Raw genomic sequence first — 20,787 nt, forward strand, 5'->3', positions numbered from 1 at the left:
TATTCTGTAGCTGTGTTACCCTCTCAGCTTTACAAAATTCACTATTTTAGTGTCCCAGGCACTTTACTGACACATGGTTATGAACTGTGTGTGTTCTGAAGACCCTGTAAGCTAAACAACTAAGAATTAAAGAAGAGGGATGGTAAACGGAGGCGCAGAAAAAAAATTACATACCTGTCAGACGTTCATCAACGATAACAACAGACCCACATGGCTTGAGCCTCTCAAGCTCCTTTGCACATCGCCCCAGTGTAGCTAAGCAGTATCTGAATATAAAAAGAAAATGCAAGAGAGTGAAAGAACAAGCTGGGTGCATACAAGTAATTGTCCTTCCCTGAAGCAAGTCACTGATGCCTGGACAACAAAAATACCAGCAAGACTTGCCATGTCCCCTCTCATCTTGGAATTTCTTGGTATCTACAAGCTGCTTGTGTTTGTCTCACCTAGCTAAAGCATTACTTACCTTCCCTAGCATGGACACAACTACATCAACAGAAATGTTCTTTCGAATCAGTATGATTTACTTCCATCTGAAAAAGAAAGTTATATGAATACAAATTACTCTATGTGAGGTCATCTGTGTGAAGGATTATATTTTCCTACAACTACTTTAGGAAGCTGCTGCACCATTAATCAACCAAGAGGGTGGCAAAATCAGTGTGTGGAGCAGAACCCCACTGTCCTGGCTACTCTATCTGAATTCCTACTCCAGGAGTGTACACAAGAACCACCTCAGGCTCGTCCTTGACCATCTTAAACGATTCTCCTTGCAACTGGTATTCAAAGCTTAATAATTCTTGCCTATTTACACAAGAAAGAAACATTTCCATTTGTCTGCATTTCACAGTATCTCAATTTTAAGCTGTCTGGCAACTATGGACATTCATGGGCTTCTAATTATACTCAACTTTTGGCAAAGAAGAAGAATGTGTATGTGAGGGATATGGCACATGAAATTAATCACCCCACACATTTAAGGGCAAAGACACTTCTCTTTTCCCAGAGCTACAGATATATATTTTTGAAGTTTCCATTTTTGCTGACATAAGCGCATTTCCCCAGGGAGAAAGCATGTGTTTCACAGACACATGTTATGGCAGGGACTCCTCCCGGGCTGCTGCTACCCCGGCGCGCACAGGTGCAGTCTCTGCAACCCACTCCATGAAGGAACAGCTGGAGACGAATATTCCACAGAAGAGGATGTGTCACTTCAGTCTCATGTCAGCCCCCAGATGTAGTGCAACATCAGTTTCTTAGACTACATATCAAACGTCAGGGAGAAATGCAATTAAAATTCTGGCATGGACGCAGAGACAAACCATTTGCTAGTAAGCAATAGGATATTCAGCCAGGGCCTTGTTTTCAAAAATCCATGTGTGTGTGCAGGAAATGTTATCTCTGAAGCTCTTTTACCCCTTTGATCATACAATTGATCTGATGTTTGTCACAATAATGGTCCCAAACTAACTACATGTCTTGGGAAAAGCAGGGAAAAAAAATAAATGTTGCTTTTCCGATCAGCATGACTGGACCTGGAAAGCATAGAAACAGTAGTGGAAATCAAAACAAAGACAGGCCCATTCAGAGAAAAGTGCTACTGGAGTTAAACTGAGCAATAGCTTCCTGATTAACGGTGTCACCACACCTGCTCAGTAATAGGACTCCTTGTACCTTCCACTCTACCCGTAAAATAGATCCTTGAAAATGCACCAATGGTGAGAATATAAAGGACAGGTAGTGACTCTAAGAGAGAATTATTTCTTTAGCTAAATATGGCAGTGTACTAGTTAAAGAAATGAAATGAACAATCATGCTTAAGGACCTCCCACCCTGAAAAATAAAGAGGTGAAGTGAGGAAGAAAATGTCTAAGAACAGATTACAAAAGAAAATTTTAAAAGAGGCATTTGAATGAAGGCAGCGTCATAGCAAAATAAATCAAAAGAGGAAACTTGCTCCAAAATGAAGCCAAGAAAGGAGAGAGCATACAGAGATTCTGAAAATTATGAGGAGTATAAAACTAAATAGAGGTTATGGTGACAGGAAGCCATTTAGTTTTATTATGCTCAGATAACACAGGCTGTAATTGTTTATGAAAGCATTCAACCCAAGGAAATTTCCATAGACAAGAGGACATTTCCCAACAAAGAGTTGAATAACTGAGTAAATACCTCAAGGGTCAACTAACGAACACTGTCTTCATAAGCTTCTTCAGACAGCGCCGAAGCAGGTTTTTACTTTTTCTTTGCAGTAACATAGCGATGGAGAAGATACAAGCATGAGTATTGGCCACGAGTGGTTGTCAGCACACCAGCTCTGCGGGGAATTTGTCTGAAAGGAGAAACATGGGCAGTTTTTCAAAAGCACTTGATGGCGTCAAACTGTGCCCAGTGGAGTTTAGTTTGGCCAGTGGTAGCTGTTTGCGAAAAATCCCCTGCTAAAGTCCCACATGTTAATGGAAAGCAGACACAGAGGGTATGTAAATGCAGACAAATTAGAAATAAACAGCTATGGTCAACCGAGGCATCATTTCCTTCACTCTGGAGTCAAACGAGGTCAAACCGAGTCAAACTGAGACACGCTCATTAAGGGTATAAGTGATCTCAGCAGCTCTGGGGAGATTATTCATAGGCTTAAAACTCAGCCTGAACTGGAGCTTGCAGCTGAACACAACCTCTACCCAACCCTGCCTTCTTAGCCCCAGGAAACTTGTTTTTACTTATATTCTCAACAGCAAAACAAAGATATAACTGAATAAATACATAAATTCTCAAAAGATGGGAAGCAAAAATTCCATATGGACTTACCAAACAGTGGGGATAATATACAGAGAGGACTATTTATCTCAGTTTAAACTCATGAACCTGAAACAGATTCTGGAAAACATACAACATAGGGTTGGAAACAAAAATAAAGAAGCAGGGCAATGTTGTAATTTAATTCTCCACAGGAGATGAGTTAACATGTCAGTATTTCAGGTGAAGTTCAGCATGTATTTCAGAAACTTTCTCCACACTGTATTTATATGCCAGAGATTATGAGCAATAAAATGAATGTTGCAATTTTATAACTAGTTCAGATTCACTTGAATTTGTCAGGAAAAAAGCAAAGAAACCAAACCCAAGTAAAAATCATAGTAAAACCCAAAAATAAAAAGCCACAAAGGATTGTTTGGGATCAGAATTCAGATTATAAATGTGATTAGTTAACCAAAGGTCTCTGATAATTTTGAAAATCCCATCACTTTTGTCTTTCCATTGTATAAATAAATTTTTAAAAAGGCATCTAAGATACTTCTGTCCTTACAAAATTTGTAACCTGAAAGCTTTCCGCAATAAACAGACATCATTAGAGAAGTAAATATATTAATATTTCTAAGAATATAAAAATAAGAACTAAGAGGATTCCTGCCAAGAGAAAGAAAAATGTCTCAGATTCAGTTCACTGACGGCCTGATCAGCACACACAGCTATTGTTTCAGCCCCTTTTCCTTACCTTGGAGTGAAATAATTTTTTTCTCCCTCTGTGATAATTACTTTTGACAGTTTCACTGTTTATATGTGAAACTGAGAAACTGTTAATTGAAATAAAAAATGAGTCACTGTTTCCAGCAATTTTTGCCAGTGTTTTGAGCTGTGTCAATCTGAGCTTAATGATTAGGTTTTCTTTAAAGCAAGAGGCAAAACTGTGTATTTTAATTTGGCCCCTACAAATACTGCAGTCTTTAGACAATTGTCGGTTTAAGGATATAAAGTACAACTAAATAGGGTTGAAAGTATATTTAATGATTATTCACTAGAGACCTATGGTAAAAATAACTCGAATGAGAAAATACTTTTTTATTGAGAAGGATATGAGAAGTCTTTAAAGCCTATCAGCAGCTATGATTAACCATGACATATGGTCTATCACTAACAATGCTGCCAAAATCAACGTCTATCGGCTGTGAGAAGGAAATCATTTGGAAAGCAAACTGCATGTCACAGGCAAAGGGCAGGCTTTGCACCCTGTAGCCAACCACACGTTCCTCTGGTGTCTGCTGTATAAATACGCATCTGCTCTCATAAACATGCTTGACTATTCTGTAGAAATTCCACTGTGATTTTACTGCTAATGGACAAACTGGGCTTGGCAGAAATACATGAAGCCACTAGTAGACTCAGGGATAGCAGAAATGCAAGGGAAGGTTTTTTTACATACTTAGTGGGCCTGGGATGTATGCGTACATGAGAAGGAAGTGGGAGGAAAAGAAGCTTTATGTCCAGAAGAGAAAAATTCTAAACCAAAAAACTTTTCATTCTGAGGGTGCATGAAGTAGCTGAGAACTGTTGTAAGAATCTCTCTCAAGAAAGCATTTGCAGGGCAAGTTTAAATGGCCCTACAAAAAGTATGTCGATTTGATACAAACAGTGATTCTCTCTAACTAGAAATACGCTAAAACTCTAATAATAAATACAATTGGAGTATTATATAGCAAAATATTTTAAAGGATACAATTATTTGTACAGAAGACACAGCACACATTTTAATAAGTCATGGGCCAGTGTCATCCTAGACTTGGGAAAAAAGCACTTTTCCTATGCCACAACAAATTTTGGTTTGTCTTTTTTTTTTTTTCTTTTCCCAAATCAGGGTAGATACAAGACCTGTAACAAACTGTTCACAAAACAAGGGGCAGACAGGGCCACTCCTGAACTCTTCCACTGCTCTTGGAGGTGGAAGCACTCTTGTAGGCAGTACAAAGCTCAGCTTCAAGCCCCTGTGAATCAGGCAGAGCAGAAATTTCAGCCTACCCCTTCCAATAAACTCTTGGCTATTTCCAAAAGCAGCCAAACTTTCTAGCTTTGCCAGTAACTTTCAAACATCTTTTGATTTATGGGCCCCTAAGTATTTTCTCCAGCTCCTCTGTAAGTGGAGGAGCTCGCCAAAAGATGACTAGTTAAGCAAATCAGCATTTTCTAAGTCAAGAGAGAATAAAAAGAAGTGCTCCCAACTGTCTTTTCTAACCATTACTAGTTGCTTCTCCTCTGTGGTGCCAATGAGTGTGTTAGAGTAGTGGGCTTCCCCTAGCTACTCCCAGCTTATTACTGCCTGCGACCATACCATGCTCTTCACACATTGTTGGTGTGCTGCTGCAGGGTGCCTCCAGCCATCATTCAATGTGTGCCACTCATGCCTGTGAGGCAAATGAGAAATTGTAAATAAGGTCCAAAGCTCCGCTTTTTTCTCCTCTTCCCCCTTTCCTGAGGGGTTCACGTACTATAAGGCAGCTCAAAAATGCATGGACTGAGAAAGAAGTTGGTTAAACAAGTGGAGACATTAATGGTCTTAGCCATGATAGTTTGCTCCTGTCAGAAGAGGACAGGCCTCCTTTCTCCATGCTTTCATCCTCTGTTTCTGGACATGTACATTTGGATCAGCTTTGGAGACCATACAGCTCTTGGTAGAGAAAAACTGAGGCTGGGTCAGCGATGCCCAGAGGTGCTTGGCAGAATCACACTTAACTTCCCCTCTAGCTTGTGGAAAAGAGCTTGCCCAGCTCCCCTGCATGGCCATTTCCCTACTTGTTTTTGCTGCATATTTTCCAGTATAAAGCTGCATTCTATTGAGGTAAAATGAGCCAATTGCCCTTGGTCATATCTTCAATGGACATGGAAAAATCACCCATTCAATCATCACTGTATCAACCTCTTAAGCCTTTGAAACCTCTCTTTTTCCTTTTCTCTCTAAACATACCAACACATTCAGCCCTGACTTCTATGCCTGTCCTTGAACTAATTTCCTGTTCATCATTTCTTGCTGTTTGTGCTGTCCTTTTCTGGGCATGTTCCACGTTGTCTGCCCTGTCAAAATGGGGTGCCCTAAATCAGAGACAGAGTGCCAGCCACAACCTCATCAATCCAAGCAGAGCAGCATAGCTAATGCCCAGATCTTTCTTACACACAATACTCTTGTTAATGCCATCCCAGAACACCACACACTTTTTCTATTAAGGCAGCATGATAATGCTGCCTTGCACTTATTTAACATTCACTCTGAGAACAAAAAGCCCCAAACTAAGGAAATAAGTATGTATAATAACCCCCATCTAAAAACTGTTCATTTCAACAAAGGATTATTTCACCAGGTCAATCCTACAAAATCCCTCTTAGGACAGCAATAATGCAGCTGGAACAACCAGCTTAGAGTAGTTGAAAGTGTTTAAATTAATGAAAAGACTAGCAAGGACATTTTATGTATTCCAAAGGATCTTTGTAGCCCACTGGATGTCAGATGAAAACCAGAACTTATATCCATTTCACATAATGGACAAAACCACTGCAAAAGGCTAAAGCCTTAAAGTGACAACTAAGTGCAAGTTTTCCATCACTGCTGTCTTGCATGAGTATTTTGGCCTATTCAAAGACAAACTATTGAACACCTATAGAAATCATTCTAAAAGCAGCCTAGCACATAGATTTCTAAATAAAAGACAGAAGGATTATGTATAAAAACTGTGCGCATCGAAGACATTTTAATGGTTAAATGAATCCAGGAATCACTTTTATTGATACAATGAGACCTCTGCTATCAACCAAGCTGGAGAATATCTTTGTGAAACAGAACAGAGGAAAATCTCAGTGTCAACGAGTGAGAGGAGCTGGAACATCCAATAAATCTTTTCTATCTCTTTTCTCTGAAAAATGATAACTGAGATGGAAGGGTCATTTTGGTAGCAGGACAGCCAGATATGAATAACAGCTCCTCCAGGGCCTGAGGGAGGACACACAGCTTCCAGAGAGCTGACACTTGGCAATAGCAGACAAAAATGGATGCCTGCCTCTTAAATAAATAGGTAAATAATGTTTTCATGCATGCTGTATGTAGCTCAATATACATTTAAAGATTTTCATGTGCATTTGTGGCAACATATTCTATGAATACACAGCAACAACACTTTGACACCATAACACCAAATCAGATACTCAGCACCACTTCCGATAAATGCACATTTAAGGTACCAGAACCATTTCCCTCGGACAAGAGGAAACTTCGTATCATACAGCATACCCAACAGGCTGTGCCTTTAAAAAAAAAAAAACCAAAATCAAAGAAAGCATTAGTTTGGGCTTGGGGTTTTTTCTTTCTGTTCAAATGTCTGTCTTTCGCTGCTGTGCTCCCTCCTTTCCCCTCCCCATCTACTCATTATTTGCTTAATTAATAGAAATTTAACCAAATAGTCAGCTACAGTTGTTGCTATAGTTTTCTCTTGCTGCACCTCATTGACTGTTTTTGCTGTGTTATTCCCCAGTGTTGTTTAAGCCTTCCGTACTAGGTATTGCAACTTCAAACTATCACTTGCTTGCATAGGGAATATTACAAAACTTTTAGTGGGGAGGTTTCACCCCAACAAATAATTTTTTGAAATTGCCACAAATCACCCAACAAGTTGAGGCATTCCAAAACCCCTGCACTGTCTGTTTGATACCTGAGCCCGAAAGTACATATGCTCTGCCTCCAACCTCCCCAACAGTGAGAAGCATCCCTCTTGGAGGCAGCTCCCCACCACAAAACAGCCAGTGCCACCAAGCCTGTCCTGTCCTGTGCTAAAATTCCTCCATGCTCAGTTGTCACCATAAATGCCCTAGAAAGTCAAGCCCCTTAGTACAGTTCAAACTTAATATAACTCAAATTTAGTGTGAGGTGTCCCTGCCCATGTCAGGGGGTTGGAACTAGATGATCTTAAGGTCTTTTCCAACCCTAAGTATTCTATGATTCTGTGAATAAACTCTTTGAAAAAAAAAAAAAAAGAGAAGATAAAACCCAAACCTTCTCCAGAAAGCTGACACTTTACTAACCCTTGGCTAAGCATCTTTGAAGTTCCTTCACTATCTCAAATCACAGCTAACTTCAGTCTCTGCATGACTACTTCCACGTTTTCAGTTTACAAAGAGAAGCACAACAAACTGCAATTCAGTGGAGTAAATAATGTTTCAATATATAAAATACAATAAAGACTTGAGGAGAACATGAAGGCAATTCAACAATTGCTTAGTGAGCTGAAGGAGGACACTTTTGACATCCTCAAATGTACATAACAATAGGCTTTTATACCTTCTGTACTCTAATGGGGATTACCAAAAAAGTTACCGTACTATAAAATATAAAAGGGAAGCTCAGGTATTATGAAGGAATGCAGGTCGTTCTACAGGCAGACCTCTTTACCCACTTCTTACAGCACACTAACAAGAAAATTTCCATGCTCATTACTGAAGGGGTACTTCTTCACTATAAAAGAATTAAGAATTTTGTGCATTTGTATACAGTTACATTCAGTGCTGTTAAATAATCCTTTGCTCATGGTCAGGCTCGTGAGCTTCGTGATCAGCAATCACCAAAGGAGACGCACTGTGACTGATCACTGACAGACTTTCTTTCTCTTCAGCACACAGCTATTTTGCCATTTGCTGTCCTGGAAATCCTTGCCTTGCCTCACCGTTACCCAGCAAAGAAGAAGGGCTTGATCCTATTGGGATTTGTCAGCTTTCTGTATATCAGCTGGTAAGAATTACATACTTTAAAACATTTTCTTTAAGTGATCTAGTTTGCAAAATATGGCCAAATGCTGTACTTAGATTTAGGTCCCCTCCCAGGCACATGGGAGACAGCAGTCTCTTCTGTGGAGAGAATTCATTTAAATTTCAGCTGAGACCCATGAAAACTATTTCCAGACAGAGGCAGGGCAGGTTTCTTCAAACACAATACTGGTCCTGAGACCATACATAATATCTCCTGCTCTTATAAGGCCTCTTTTAGAAAAGCAATCAAATTGCCGTGAACTCTGGTACACTTTGAGTTATTTCTCCAGTCTGGGTTTTTATTTCTAACCCAGTACATCTAACAGTGCCATTGAGTTTACCTCTGCGCTGTCTTGCTCCCTGCAGAAACTCCAAATCTCAAAGGTCTTGGGGTCATGGGAGCAGAAGAAGAGTAAAACCCAGTTTGGTATTTGGCAGGGACACATGGCTGGGTTTAGAAACTTGAGATAGAAAATGATACCCAGAGCCAGGTGCACACTGACGGGCAGCAAGGAGGCATCTGCCCCACTCCACTCCCGCTCCACCGGTGGACACCGCCTACATTTCCAGCTACATACCGCAGCTGATCTTCAACCTGTTGGAGGGTGATCCTGCGAGAATAAACTATCCCTCACCAGGCACCCCCCCCAGCCCATAGCCACCCCCTCACGTCCTGTGTGTGTCATGCACCCCTGGAGCTGGTTTTACATCCACTCCTGCTCATTGCATCCTGGATGCAGTGGTCTGGAGGGACTGCCTGCTCCATCTGAATATGGACACCTGTCAATGCTTCAGACCCCTCTGAAGATGACTTACATTGAGACTCAGCTCAAGAATGAGTCTGTATACTCTCAGGGTATGCTGCAATATCACTTTCCAGAGTGCAGGAAGCACCCAGGCCCTAGGGCAGAGGGTACAGAACAACTGGTCAGCAGGAAGGTGACTTACCCTCGTGCAAAGATTTCTGAGAAGTTACTGGGACTATGAGAGTGCCCATTCTTCCCATTCCCACCCACCAGTTCTCACTCTCACCTAGAGATGGCCTTCAGGCCACCAAATGGAAATCTGGAATAGAAAATAAACTGCACAGATTAAATGCTCCTGTGACTCGAAAACCATCAGAGTGGCTGGCGAAGCAGTCACTGCTATGTTACATAACCAAGTTAGGAGCCATTTATCCTAATCCAGGTCACAGCCTAACAGGATTACAATCACAGCTTCCTAAATTCCTTTTCTATGTTCTGGTTCACCCAGTTGCTTAAAGCCAGCTTAATTTTCCTTGCCTTCTGACAGCATTTGGTTTTTACTGTCTTTGAGACCAGACAGCTCTCCAGGCAGCTATTGCAGTCATGAGTGACATGCTTTCCCCTAAAGCCCCTACCAGCTGAGCAATTCCACCCCACAGGAGGCACAGCTCATGCTGGGACCTGAATCCTCATCAAAGGGTGATGATCAATATGAGTATCAATACATTTGAGTCTTTGCAGTATCTTCTCTGACTTGATGTCTCATGGTGCTGCTAAGATCCTGAGTGGAAGGTGGTCCCTGAGAGAACTTGCCACCTGTCTCTCAGAGCTCTGATAGAGGTATTCGTATTGCAATACTGTCTGCTTTCTTTTTGCCTCCTTGTCTCAGTTAACTGCAACCACAGAGAAAGGGGTTCAACTAGCAAAAATATTTCTTAGCCTGTTCACTGCAATCTTAACACATATAAATAGTTCACTGTTGGTTCTGCAACCTGGTGAATTAATAGCCCCATTTGAGCACCTTATGTTTCACAAGCAACAGTCCTTCCTAAAAGTCCCTCCTCGAACTGTCACTGTCATTGCTGAGCTTCCCCTTCCCCAGCGTGAATGGGCTGAGAACTGACTGGTCCCTGCAAAGCAGTAGAGAAACCAAGCAGCCAGTAATGTCTCACATGAGATACCTGCCTCTGAGTGGGGCTTCACTGCAGCTTTGAATACCCATAGTGTTCAAAATGGAAAGGTGGCTTTCAGTTGCGGAGCATCAGAGTTTAGAGAACCTTTAGGCATGTTAGTTAATTCTTGAAAAGATGGAACTTGCACCTCCTGCTTGCATTAAGTAATGCCTTACTCCTGGAGCCATCACACTGAAAACAGTGAAAAATATATACATTTTAGAACTGTCATTTTTAAATCTTAAAAAGGAAATAACAATAGATTGCCCTTTACCATTTCAGTGATAATAGATCAATATAAAATAAATCTTAATCTTCACAATTTTGCATGTGTCTTTGGAGAAAAGTTCAAACTTTTGTATTCAAGGGAATATAAATCATTATAGCTTGCACTTTGTATGCAAAACTAAAATATAAAAAAACCCCACAATACCACTTAAATCTAGAGACTGATGACTTTCTTGCAGTAGGTCCATATTCCATCTCTGATAGGAATCAAATTCTTTTCCAGTCACTGCATGCTCATTTTCAGTTCACAACTTTTTAATTTAGAATTGACCAGTCTCAGAGAGAACATATGTAAGCAATATATTATTTTCTTCTTTTTGGATCATCCCATTGAATAATTCCCTAGAGATACTTTTTTTTCCCCTTCAGTGAATGTGGTGGTCCTGCTAACATTCATGGACAGGTAACGAGAGGACAGTTTTATCCAGCTGTACTATGACAGCTCATCACCTCTCCTTAGTATCTAAATGCTGTTCTCTATCCTATAGCAGTTTGGCAAATTTGGCTATGCCCAGGGCTGTTATCTCCATTTATTCTCCCAATAATTCTGGGCATTTTCTGCTTCTGTCTCAGTCACTGATATTCAAGGTAAAATCCTGGTAAAAAAATGAAACTTGGCAAAATTAAATCTTCAGAATAATAAGCTTCCAAATATTGCCTGTATATCGAATAGTTGGTTGCCCATGAGTAATGAGCAATATGCATTTGCAAGATGTAGGTTGCATTTTATAAAATCCCTAGCAAAACCCAAAACAAACCAAAATAAAAATAAAACCAAAACCTGTCAACCATTCTGTGATCAAATGAGTAAGTTCAGGTATATCTGGAGGTATGCCCCAGGATAAAAAACCTGGAAACACAGGGCTCCTACCAAGCCAGATAGCTGAAAGTGCTTTAGTTCTCCTGCATAGTCATTTGTTTAGGCTTGAAAATATGGGTTGGAGTGGTTCACTCGAGGCACACCAGCTGGCCAAATTACATCAAGACAATCTAGTTCTTCATTATATGAAATAAAGGCAGTTATCACTCTCTGTTTTGCTGTTGGAGGCACATTAAGAAAACAGCAGCCCTGGCAGTGAAGAACACATGCTGACATTTGCATGGGCTCCAGCTTGCACCCAGTCTTCAGTGCCTCTGCTCAGCCTCTCTGTGGCCTTCTGTGCAGGCCTTTTCATTTTAATTACTTAGCTGTTTTGCACCCTTGTTTGCTTGATGAAAGAACCTTAAATCATGAAAATGAGTCTCAACACTCAACATTTCCATGCTCAGCCCAGACAGCTCCATTATCACCCCCCTCCATTTACTCACCCTATCCCTTAGGTGGGGATTAGTGAATCTCTCTTTAAGGCACCTTTTTATGCCTTACCCCTTCCTTTTCTACCTAAAGAAAGGAGAAATCATCTTTTCACACTACTATTATTATTAATAGTAGTAGTATTTTCCTTATCACTCTCCCATTCCTCAGTTTCATGACAGTTTCAGGCTGGTGGGCAGCCTGCTTGTCATTTCCCTTGAAGCATGATGCCCAGTGTAAGCTGACAGGCTTGGTGCCATCAGAGAGAGTGGGATTGCATTCCTGTGTAGGCACTGGTGGTGGAAAGTATGATGTGTTCCTCAGATGTGTTTTTTAAATCAAGAATTAAACCTTTTAGGACTTTTTGGACCCAAAGGTTCTTTTTAAGGAAATTACCATTAAAATAACACATCCTCATAACAATCACTAGAGACCTACCCTAATTTTTATGTTCTTTACATATTTATTACAAATATATTAAATTTCAGCCATTATTTAATAAATAGGGGCCATTTTTATATTCTTAAGTCCAGGCATTTGCTACCAACCACACTTAGGAGCCATAAATAATGAAAATAATACCACTGGACTGACAGCCACTACAAGGTGGTGTTTTTTGAGAGAAGAGAAAGGCAGAAAGAGAGGGTCTAAACAGAAGAAAAGAAACCCTGTAAAGCAGGCATGTTTATCCTTTTTCTTAACCTTCTTTCCCTTTTTCACAGAGTGCTTTGCAAATGGTTCGGCACAAAGGAGCAAAGCAGCTACATCTGTTTCCTACCTATCTGCTCCTCTTCTCTTCCTCCTCTTAGACCAAATGGAAATGTGCTGGAGAATTCTCATCACCCTCTAGCCTCCTGAAAACCTCTTCCCACTCCCCAAAACACCAAAACAGTGGTCAACAGCGGCAGGATAGAGACAGTGAGAAACAGCACTTTGCCTTCACAGATCCTTGAAATATGTCTAGGGCTGAAAAGCTGTTGTAACTAAAGAGCAAGCACATATGTGAGAGCTCATTTGAATAAACTTCCCTTAGAACAGTCACGTGCCATCCCTATTTGTAAGCAGTTTTCTATTTTACTGTTATTTTGCTGCTGTTAATAGCCAGTGCCACAAGGGTGAAGAGCAGAACATTGTGTGCATTTCAAACTGTGATGAAATCCATTTAATTCAGCAGCGGCTCAGGTGCGCTTCACAGCAAATAGCCCAAATGCCAAGGAGATGTATTGACAGTCCAGCTAATTTCCTCTATATCAAGACTGTTTTGATAACTTGGCCCTTCAGGAGCTAGGAATCATGAAGTGGTTCTTCTAACTGAATGTTTTTAACCAAAGGTCATTTCTCTCCTTGCCTAGGGTCCTGTGGATTTATTCTGTAACAGGAGAGTGGGTATATCCGCTCTTTGCTTTGTTCAGCCCAGCCGGGCTAGCAGCCTTCTTTGCTGTTAGTGTTGCCATCATCATCTCTTTCTACAACTTCGGGGAGTTCCTCAACCACGTTATATGGGGTCAGTCCAAGTTTTGTTTTCCACTTCTATCTGTATGAAAAAAACATCCTCTAAATGAATTCCTGTGATTGCCTAGGCAGGTGGGGAGGAATCTCAGAATGGTTTGGGTTGGAAGGGACCTTAAAGCTCATCCAGTTCCAACTCCCTGCCACAGGCAGGGGCACCTTCCACTAGAACAGGTTGCTCAAAGCCTTGTCCAACCTGGAAGGGGACCCTTGTACACTGTGGGTGTGGTATTTGGGTGTCTGCTAGAGACTGATAGGTCCTAGCCAGTTACTAACAAACAGAGAACAAATTGGAGCAAGAATCCCAATCCCACCAGATAAAGGGCCAGGTTTCACAAACATCACTCAAGAAACCGCACTTACCAGCATAATCACTGGAATTTGAATTTCTTCTCAAACAAGGTTCCAGAGGAGCCAGATCTCTCTGGCTGAAACTGTTACACCTGCATTAGGTGGTGTTTGTCAAGGGAATTGCAATTTACTGACAATTTATAGGAAGGCATTAGTGTATCCCAGTGAAAGCATCACAGCACCTCTGTGGGTAAAACAGCACTTCAGAAAGTTTTACAAACTCTTGAGAACATCTGCCTTCTACTTTGGTAGTGGCATAATCAATGGTGATTTAAAGAAAATGAAAGGCAGCCTCCTTGGACAAATGGGCAGTTAGAAAAAGAAAGTAGTTTAGGAGGACACATTCAACTGATGAAGCAGCTTTGGCGGTTTGGCATAGGATTATTATTATTTCTCACCTGGCTTCCTCTCTCCCTTCTCAGTCAAGATTACGTTTTTGAGGATGAACCTGTTTCTGTCAGGAAAATGCATGTATTTTATTTAGGACAAATGTGTGAACATTTGCAATTTCTTACACTAGCTTTCTGATGAAAGAAAAAATGCTGCAAAAAACACCTCTGAAAATAAATAAGACAACTTCCCTCTGTTCTCAGGGAACATTTAATGCCTGATGCATTTTGTGAAGTCTCACATGCCTGTCAAGCCAAAGCAGAGCGTCTGTAGCTAGTCTCTCACCATTTGTACTCTCAGCTACCTAAAAGCAGCAGATTGACTTTCAAATGTGCTGAATAACCAGCTTCACCACTTGATACCTTTGCAAATAAGGTGCTTGCTCTACATGTCCATGTTTGGAAATTTTGGCTGAATTTTATTCTTGCATAAATGTGATACAAGATGAGGATTGCTGGTAAATGAAAACAGATCTGCAGCCTTTATGCACTAGCTCTGGTTTAAGAGGCATCACATAAACAGTAGCTATTACTAATCAAAGATCACATCATCACAACAAGACAATATAGGTCTTTGCATGAGATCTGATAGCTTATACATCTAGGTGTCAGATTTCTCCATCACTGAGTACATAATAGTAATTTCAGGCCTAGAGTATGCCTAAATTGGAGATGCGTAAGTTGGAGATAATCAGAATGAAATTAATTTGATTTGCAAGGTGTTAACCGATTGGGCAAAAGGCCATGCCAAGCAGAGATCACATTAACTGGACACATTTTGAACAGCTGACTAAATATGCCCACTTAAGAGATGTTAATTTAAGAGCCTTCTAAAGAAACTGGGACAAACACCCAGCTTTCTTTTCTGTGCACAGAGAAAGGCTGAAAAGCATCACCCAGTTGTGATAGCACAAACGTTACCTCAGAGAATATATATAAACACAGCATGCACGATATCCTCCACAGGTATCTGGTGTGCTCTTGCAATATATGGAGATCTCCTGTGTGTGGTGGGTCTGCCTCTCCATAAATACTTCATATTTTTCAAAGGATCCACAAAATCATGGCCTTAACAGTTACATAGTGTTTTCATCCATGTGTGGGACACTGTGCTGAGTTACAGTTCCCCATGTTTGTGCAAACTCTTGCTGCTTCACATGCATCCTCGGCACTTCACCCCCAGGACTAGCAGTATTCCCTGGATTTGCTGTGCACTGATAAAAGAAGTTTCAAGCTGTAGCCTGATACCTGGCAATCCACAGTATCTGAGGCTATAGTTTGACAGTATGGGAGCTTTGGCAGCAATAACTTCCCAGTAAGCTCCTGCCTACCACCCCTCACTCCCTCTTATTCTACCACGCACACCTGTTTCATAGAATCATAGAATAGTTTGGGTTGGAAAGGACCTTAAGATCATCTAGTTCCAACCCCTCCTGCCGTGGGCAGGGATACCTCCCACTAGACCAGGTTACTCAAGCAAGTTTTCTTGCAAGCAGGGGCTGTTTTCAACACAGATTTATTTTTTTTTTACCGACCCATTTCTCAGCTGTGTCCACCCAAGAGAAGGGTAGGACCTCCTTAAGCTGGTATTGATAACAAGGCCAGAATAAATATTGAATCACAGCCAGAGGGAAGCTATTCGAAATTACAGTGTGCTGGAGTCTTAATAAGTTCCTGACTGAGATAAATCTTTGGCTCAGCATTGCCAAAGTAAAAAAAGCTGCAAACTGAATGAAGACATGATTCCAACATACCTTTCTTCTCACAGCAAAAATGGCTCCACTTACTTTTTTTCATTCTACCCTTTCTTGTATCACCTTCCCAGCACAATAACAGAGATGATGCAGTTAAAATAACCCTGCAGGAAGAAAAAAACCAAACCACACAAAACAATCTGTGGTGGTAGAAAACAAACCTCTCCACCTCTCCAGACCCTCCACCCTGACCACTGCAAAGGGTATGTGGAAGGGCACCTCTGCCCTTTCTTCTGCTTCCTGCTTGGTCCCCCAAAGGCACACTTTGAGTTAGAGTAATGCAATTGTCCAGTAGGTTCCTATAGCACATGGGGAAACACCTTTTCCACTAACACACATAGCCACCAAGCAATTGGACCTCATGCTGGCAGCATCTGCCAGGCAGAGCACCTTACCTGTTCTGCTCTGACCAGGCTCCTACCCAAAGGTAAAGGCTCTGGGGAGGCTACTTCTCTTTCCTTCCCACTTGAAGGAAGAAAGCTTGCTGAGTTTGGGGCCAGATAAGTTGGGTTTAGTCAAAGGTGTGAGAAGTGATTAACAAATAGTCCACATGAATGGCAAACCTGGTTTCCTTTTGGATTTACATCCTGTGGCAGACTTTAGGCCAAAAATGAAACTTGTCTCACAGCATACCATGCTTTATATGGGCTCTCTTTTATGCTCCTTTATAGCTTCAGGCCACTACCACTTGTCCTAAAATCAGCTACGTAAATATTTACTCTTTTTCACCCTTAAAGGTATATTCAGTTCCAACTTATTCCAAAGTCTATGGATGGCAGCTTTCCACTTCAAGCAAGTAATTTTTAAAGCTGTATGTCCAGTGCTTGACCAAAAAGATGAAGTATAATTTCTGAGAGCTGAAAAATCCAGACTGTCAAATAATATAACCTTGTTTTTCCTTTTCAGAATAACCAAAAAGTGCCAGACCCTAAATTTCTTCTATTATTTATAGATGAATTGTTTCATACAGTATTGGAGGTTTTAAAAATGTATTATCTCTTATGTGCCTCTCCCTCCCCTCGCACAGTTGGATTGGTGGTAACTAAGGCAACCCAGCTGCACAGCCTGAGAGGCACAGAAAATAGTACCAGTAATGACTTTTTTTTTGCTTTAAATCCCAGAGTTTCTAGAGTATTAGACAATGTTGAGCAATACAGAAACTCCAAAGAGGATAATTTGAAACAATGGGCTGATTCTTTTACTGCCATAAATTCACCTCAGCCAAGAATTTGGCTACAGGGTCTGAGTACCAAAGAGGAACCGTGCGATAGCTTCTCCTGTTCCCTAATGGTCAGGGACATGTAAAAACATACAGGCAACTGATCTGATGTTACTACAGTCAAACTAGAACACTCACAAATAAAGCAAAGCCGTTTTCCCATGGGTTTTATTCCTGGTGAGACAACCAGATCCTCAGGAGAAATCTGGATCAAAGTTCTCCATATCAGACAGAGCAACATTTCAGATGAGGTCTCTTCCCTGTCACCAGCATTTGAAGACAAAGCAGATTCATTTGTCTTCCATCTAACTCACCTGGAAAAAACCAACAGAGAACAACATTCAGCATCTGTTTCAGCTCAATAGTTTGAAATGCAGCTGGATAGGAGCTGTAGCTAGCAACAACTACCCACTGCACCAGTGATTTAAATACCTGCAGAGAGACACTGGGCAAACCTCTTGCGAGATTTTACATCCACAGCGCCTCTGCCAAGTCCAGAGAAATGCTCATCTCCATGTAATGGAATGGGGCAGAATGGGAGGCTAGCTCTAAGAGCTTGCAGCAGCTCCAACAGATTCATGCCTTGATGCTCATTGACCTTCAGAGGAGAAAGCTTTGGCCAGCAGCTGGCTCGGAAATACTGGGGACAAAGCCAGAATTACAGATATTGTAAAGCATGGGATAAGGCAATACAACAAGAATAAGAACTATTACTCCCAGAAAAAGAGAAAACTTATGGTGGAGTAATTGCACTTGCCCAGTGCACAGATGGGTATGCTCCTCCAGATCTTCTACAGGCTCTTGAATATCCTGTGAAGCCACTGCTGAAACGTATTCACCTAAAGCTGAGCTAAAGTTAGATGGCAGTCTTCTTTGTGGAGCACTTGTACATTAAATGAATTTTCCAGAAATGTATAACATGTTTTAGGAACCAATTTTTTTTCCCTGGGTTTTATTTTTGTATTTATGTGCCTCTGAAACCAAGCTCCCTTAATACCCTGTAGTCAGATATTGGGAAACCCAGCCTACGTTGACAGCACATGAATCTGTCCAATACAAATACTATAATACAATTGAATTCTCAATGCTCTCATTCTTCTGAGCAGCTGTTGAGATTGCAGAAACCCAAGTGGCAAATAAAGGGATGCAAAGGGCAACTGTGTGAGATACAAAGTCATTTTACCCTTGTCCTGGTACAGTGGTTTTGCATGAATGTAAAAATGCTCATGTTCTGCAGGTAGTTATTAATGCAGATGCAGGTTCTACCCTTTATTGTTACAGTGTCCGGGAGGGATCTTTAAACTGAGCCTCTTTTCAAGAATGTAACTTCATTTGTTCTTTTGTGCCTTTGAAAACAAAGAATAAAAGTCCAGAGTGTATCTATTTGTTTCAGTGAAAAAATAATGTTTATATCTACAATTTCAGTATATTGCCAGTGACAAATGGAACTCAAATTTAAGATTTACAACCCAGAGTTTGCAAACTAAATAAAAATACCTACTTTTGTCTCATTCATTCATCCTAGTTGTGCGATAAACCTGTGATGGCATATTTATATCCTTCATATTTGTCACTCCCCCAAACTGCAGTTACCCCTCGGGTACAGGAGTCTAACTATTTAAAGGAAACCTGTGCCATCTGTCACACACCCTGCTCTTGCTGACAAGTTTATCTGATGATCCACTGGAGGCAGACAGGATCGGAAACCCTGGCAACCTAGGGCTACAGTTTCATCACTGGAGGCCAGACATTAACAGGTGCTTGCTAATATGTTGTCCCTGGCCTAATAAGATAGTCTTTTATTTTTTCCTACCCGATCTTTAAAATATATATGTGGTCAGTACAAAATACTTACAGGATCCTTTGGAAAGGAAGAAATGCCAGGATTTTACTCCATACCAGGTCAATTGCCAAATGCTAGGGAGGCTGGAGATAAAATACAGCAATTAGTGTTTCAGAGCCTCTGAGGTTTATGGACAAGGAAAGCACAGGGTTCCATGTGCATAAATGATCGTCAACAGGAAGACTGAGACCACGTATTAGATTAGGTACACTTGGTGTGCCCCATAGCAGCATACTGGGTCTCTAGCTGGTGCTTCTGAAAGCTGTGGACCTCCAGTAGGTCCTGCACTGTCCTGATCAGCCATGTGAGAATGCTCCAGACATCTCAGATGCAGGGATTAATGATCAGCTGTCTTTCCAAACAAGCTTTATTTTTAAAGTTTTTCACATATTCTTACACCAAGCTAGGTTTGTTTGCAGGCATATACTTTTTCCCGTTAACAAAGCACCGTTATTCTCAATGGATGTGGTTATGTTAGATTTCAAATCATTCCTCAGTAGCAGAGTAATCCTTTACTTGCTGGGGATGCCTCAGGCTCATTCAACTTCTGCAGCACTTCAGCATCAGCAGCTGGTCCAAGCCATAGCTTACTCCCACTCCCAGGTGGGTTTGGTTTCCCAGGGATGTTGGGAGGCTGGGGCCAGGTTCACATCCTCCTCCCAAAGGTGTGTCTGATCTGTAAAAGGACTTCTCTATTGTGCTTTTTTTTTTTTTTTCCATCCCATAATAATCTCTTCTCCTCTGCCTCCAAACAGGAGATTCAATAGTAATACTGGACTACAGGCAGAAAGGCAAGTGAATCCTCCTCTTAGAGCCAAACAATCTCTCCATGAACACTGAAGCCATGAAGTAGAGGAAAATAAATGCAGCTGTGATAAATCCTTTCTTCAATTCATTGCAGTTTCTGGTGAAGCCATTATGTCATCAGACATATGGAAAACTAGTGGAAAATATGAAATGTTTGCCTCTTACATGATAATTCTGCAACTTCTATGAAAAGAAAATTGTGTTCATCTGTTTACACAAGTTTCTCGTATCTTGCACAATGTATGTGAGGATGTGTCCATGGTTAAAACTCGTCACTGGTAAATGAACTCCCTCATGAGCTTGGCGCTACTCTCTAAAAGACCTGTGAATGGAAGCCAGCTCTTGTTTGGATTGCCCTTCATCAAGTCTGGAAAAAATTAAAAGGAGGGATAATTTTAACAGTGCTGTGACTTCCAAGCTAGCTAGATAACAAATTGGGCTAACAAGGACTGTAATTAGGAATGTCTGCTCAGTTCACCATGAAGCCAAGTTTTCCTAACGAGAAACTTTCTGGGATATTAATATGCATAATATCTCCCTTCCATTTTAACAGGAAATCTGAGTGCAATACTTTCTTCCTTTTTCTTGGTTTCAGTTAATCTTGCAGCAAAAGTAACCTAATTATACTGACTGTATGATTGCTTTGACAGAAAGCATGTTAATTTAAAGCACTGTTTAACATAAAGCTGCTTGCCATATAATTACACTCCATTCACATGTTTACTAATCTTCTTCAATATAGTTGATTTCTGTTATTAGCCTCAACATTTTGTTAACATCTAAAACACTGGAGATCTGCTTTGCAAACTCCAATAAACAGGCAAAACCAACAGTAGCATAAGTGTTCCTTAATGGTCAA

The 20,787-nt window shown here is 40.9% G+C and overlaps 1 protein-coding gene across 2 annotated transcripts in view; it reads left to right on the plus strand.

Annotated features, from left to right (window-relative positions):
* The window catches only part of ADTRP (androgen dependent TFPI regulating protein), a 32,884-nt gene extending 12,483 nt beyond the window's left edge, over positions 1-20,401 (plus strand). For both annotated transcript variants that reach the window (XM_061346503.1, XM_061346502.1), the window contains 3 exons: positions 8,424-8,539; positions 13,409-13,560; positions 19,877-20,401. In XM_061346503.1, coding sequence (XP_061202487.1) covers positions 8,424-8,539; positions 13,409-13,560; positions 19,877-19,920 — 312 coding nt within the window. In that variant the 3' untranslated portion in view covers positions 19,921-20,401. The remainder of the gene's footprint in view (positions 1-8,423; positions 8,540-13,408; positions 13,561-19,876) is intronic.
* Positions 20,402-20,787: the final 386 nt, after the last annotated feature.

The sequence above is a fragment of the Neopsephotus bourkii genome, unplaced genomic scaffold (genome assembly GCF_033783945.1).
Source record: "Neopsephotus bourkii isolate Nb327-2 ecotype Australia unplaced genomic scaffold, CSIRO-AGI_Nbou_v1 NB_272, whole genome shotgun sequence".
NCBI classification, from domain to species: domain Eukaryota; kingdom Metazoa; phylum Chordata; class Aves; order Psittaciformes; family Psittacidae; genus Neopsephotus; species Neopsephotus bourkii.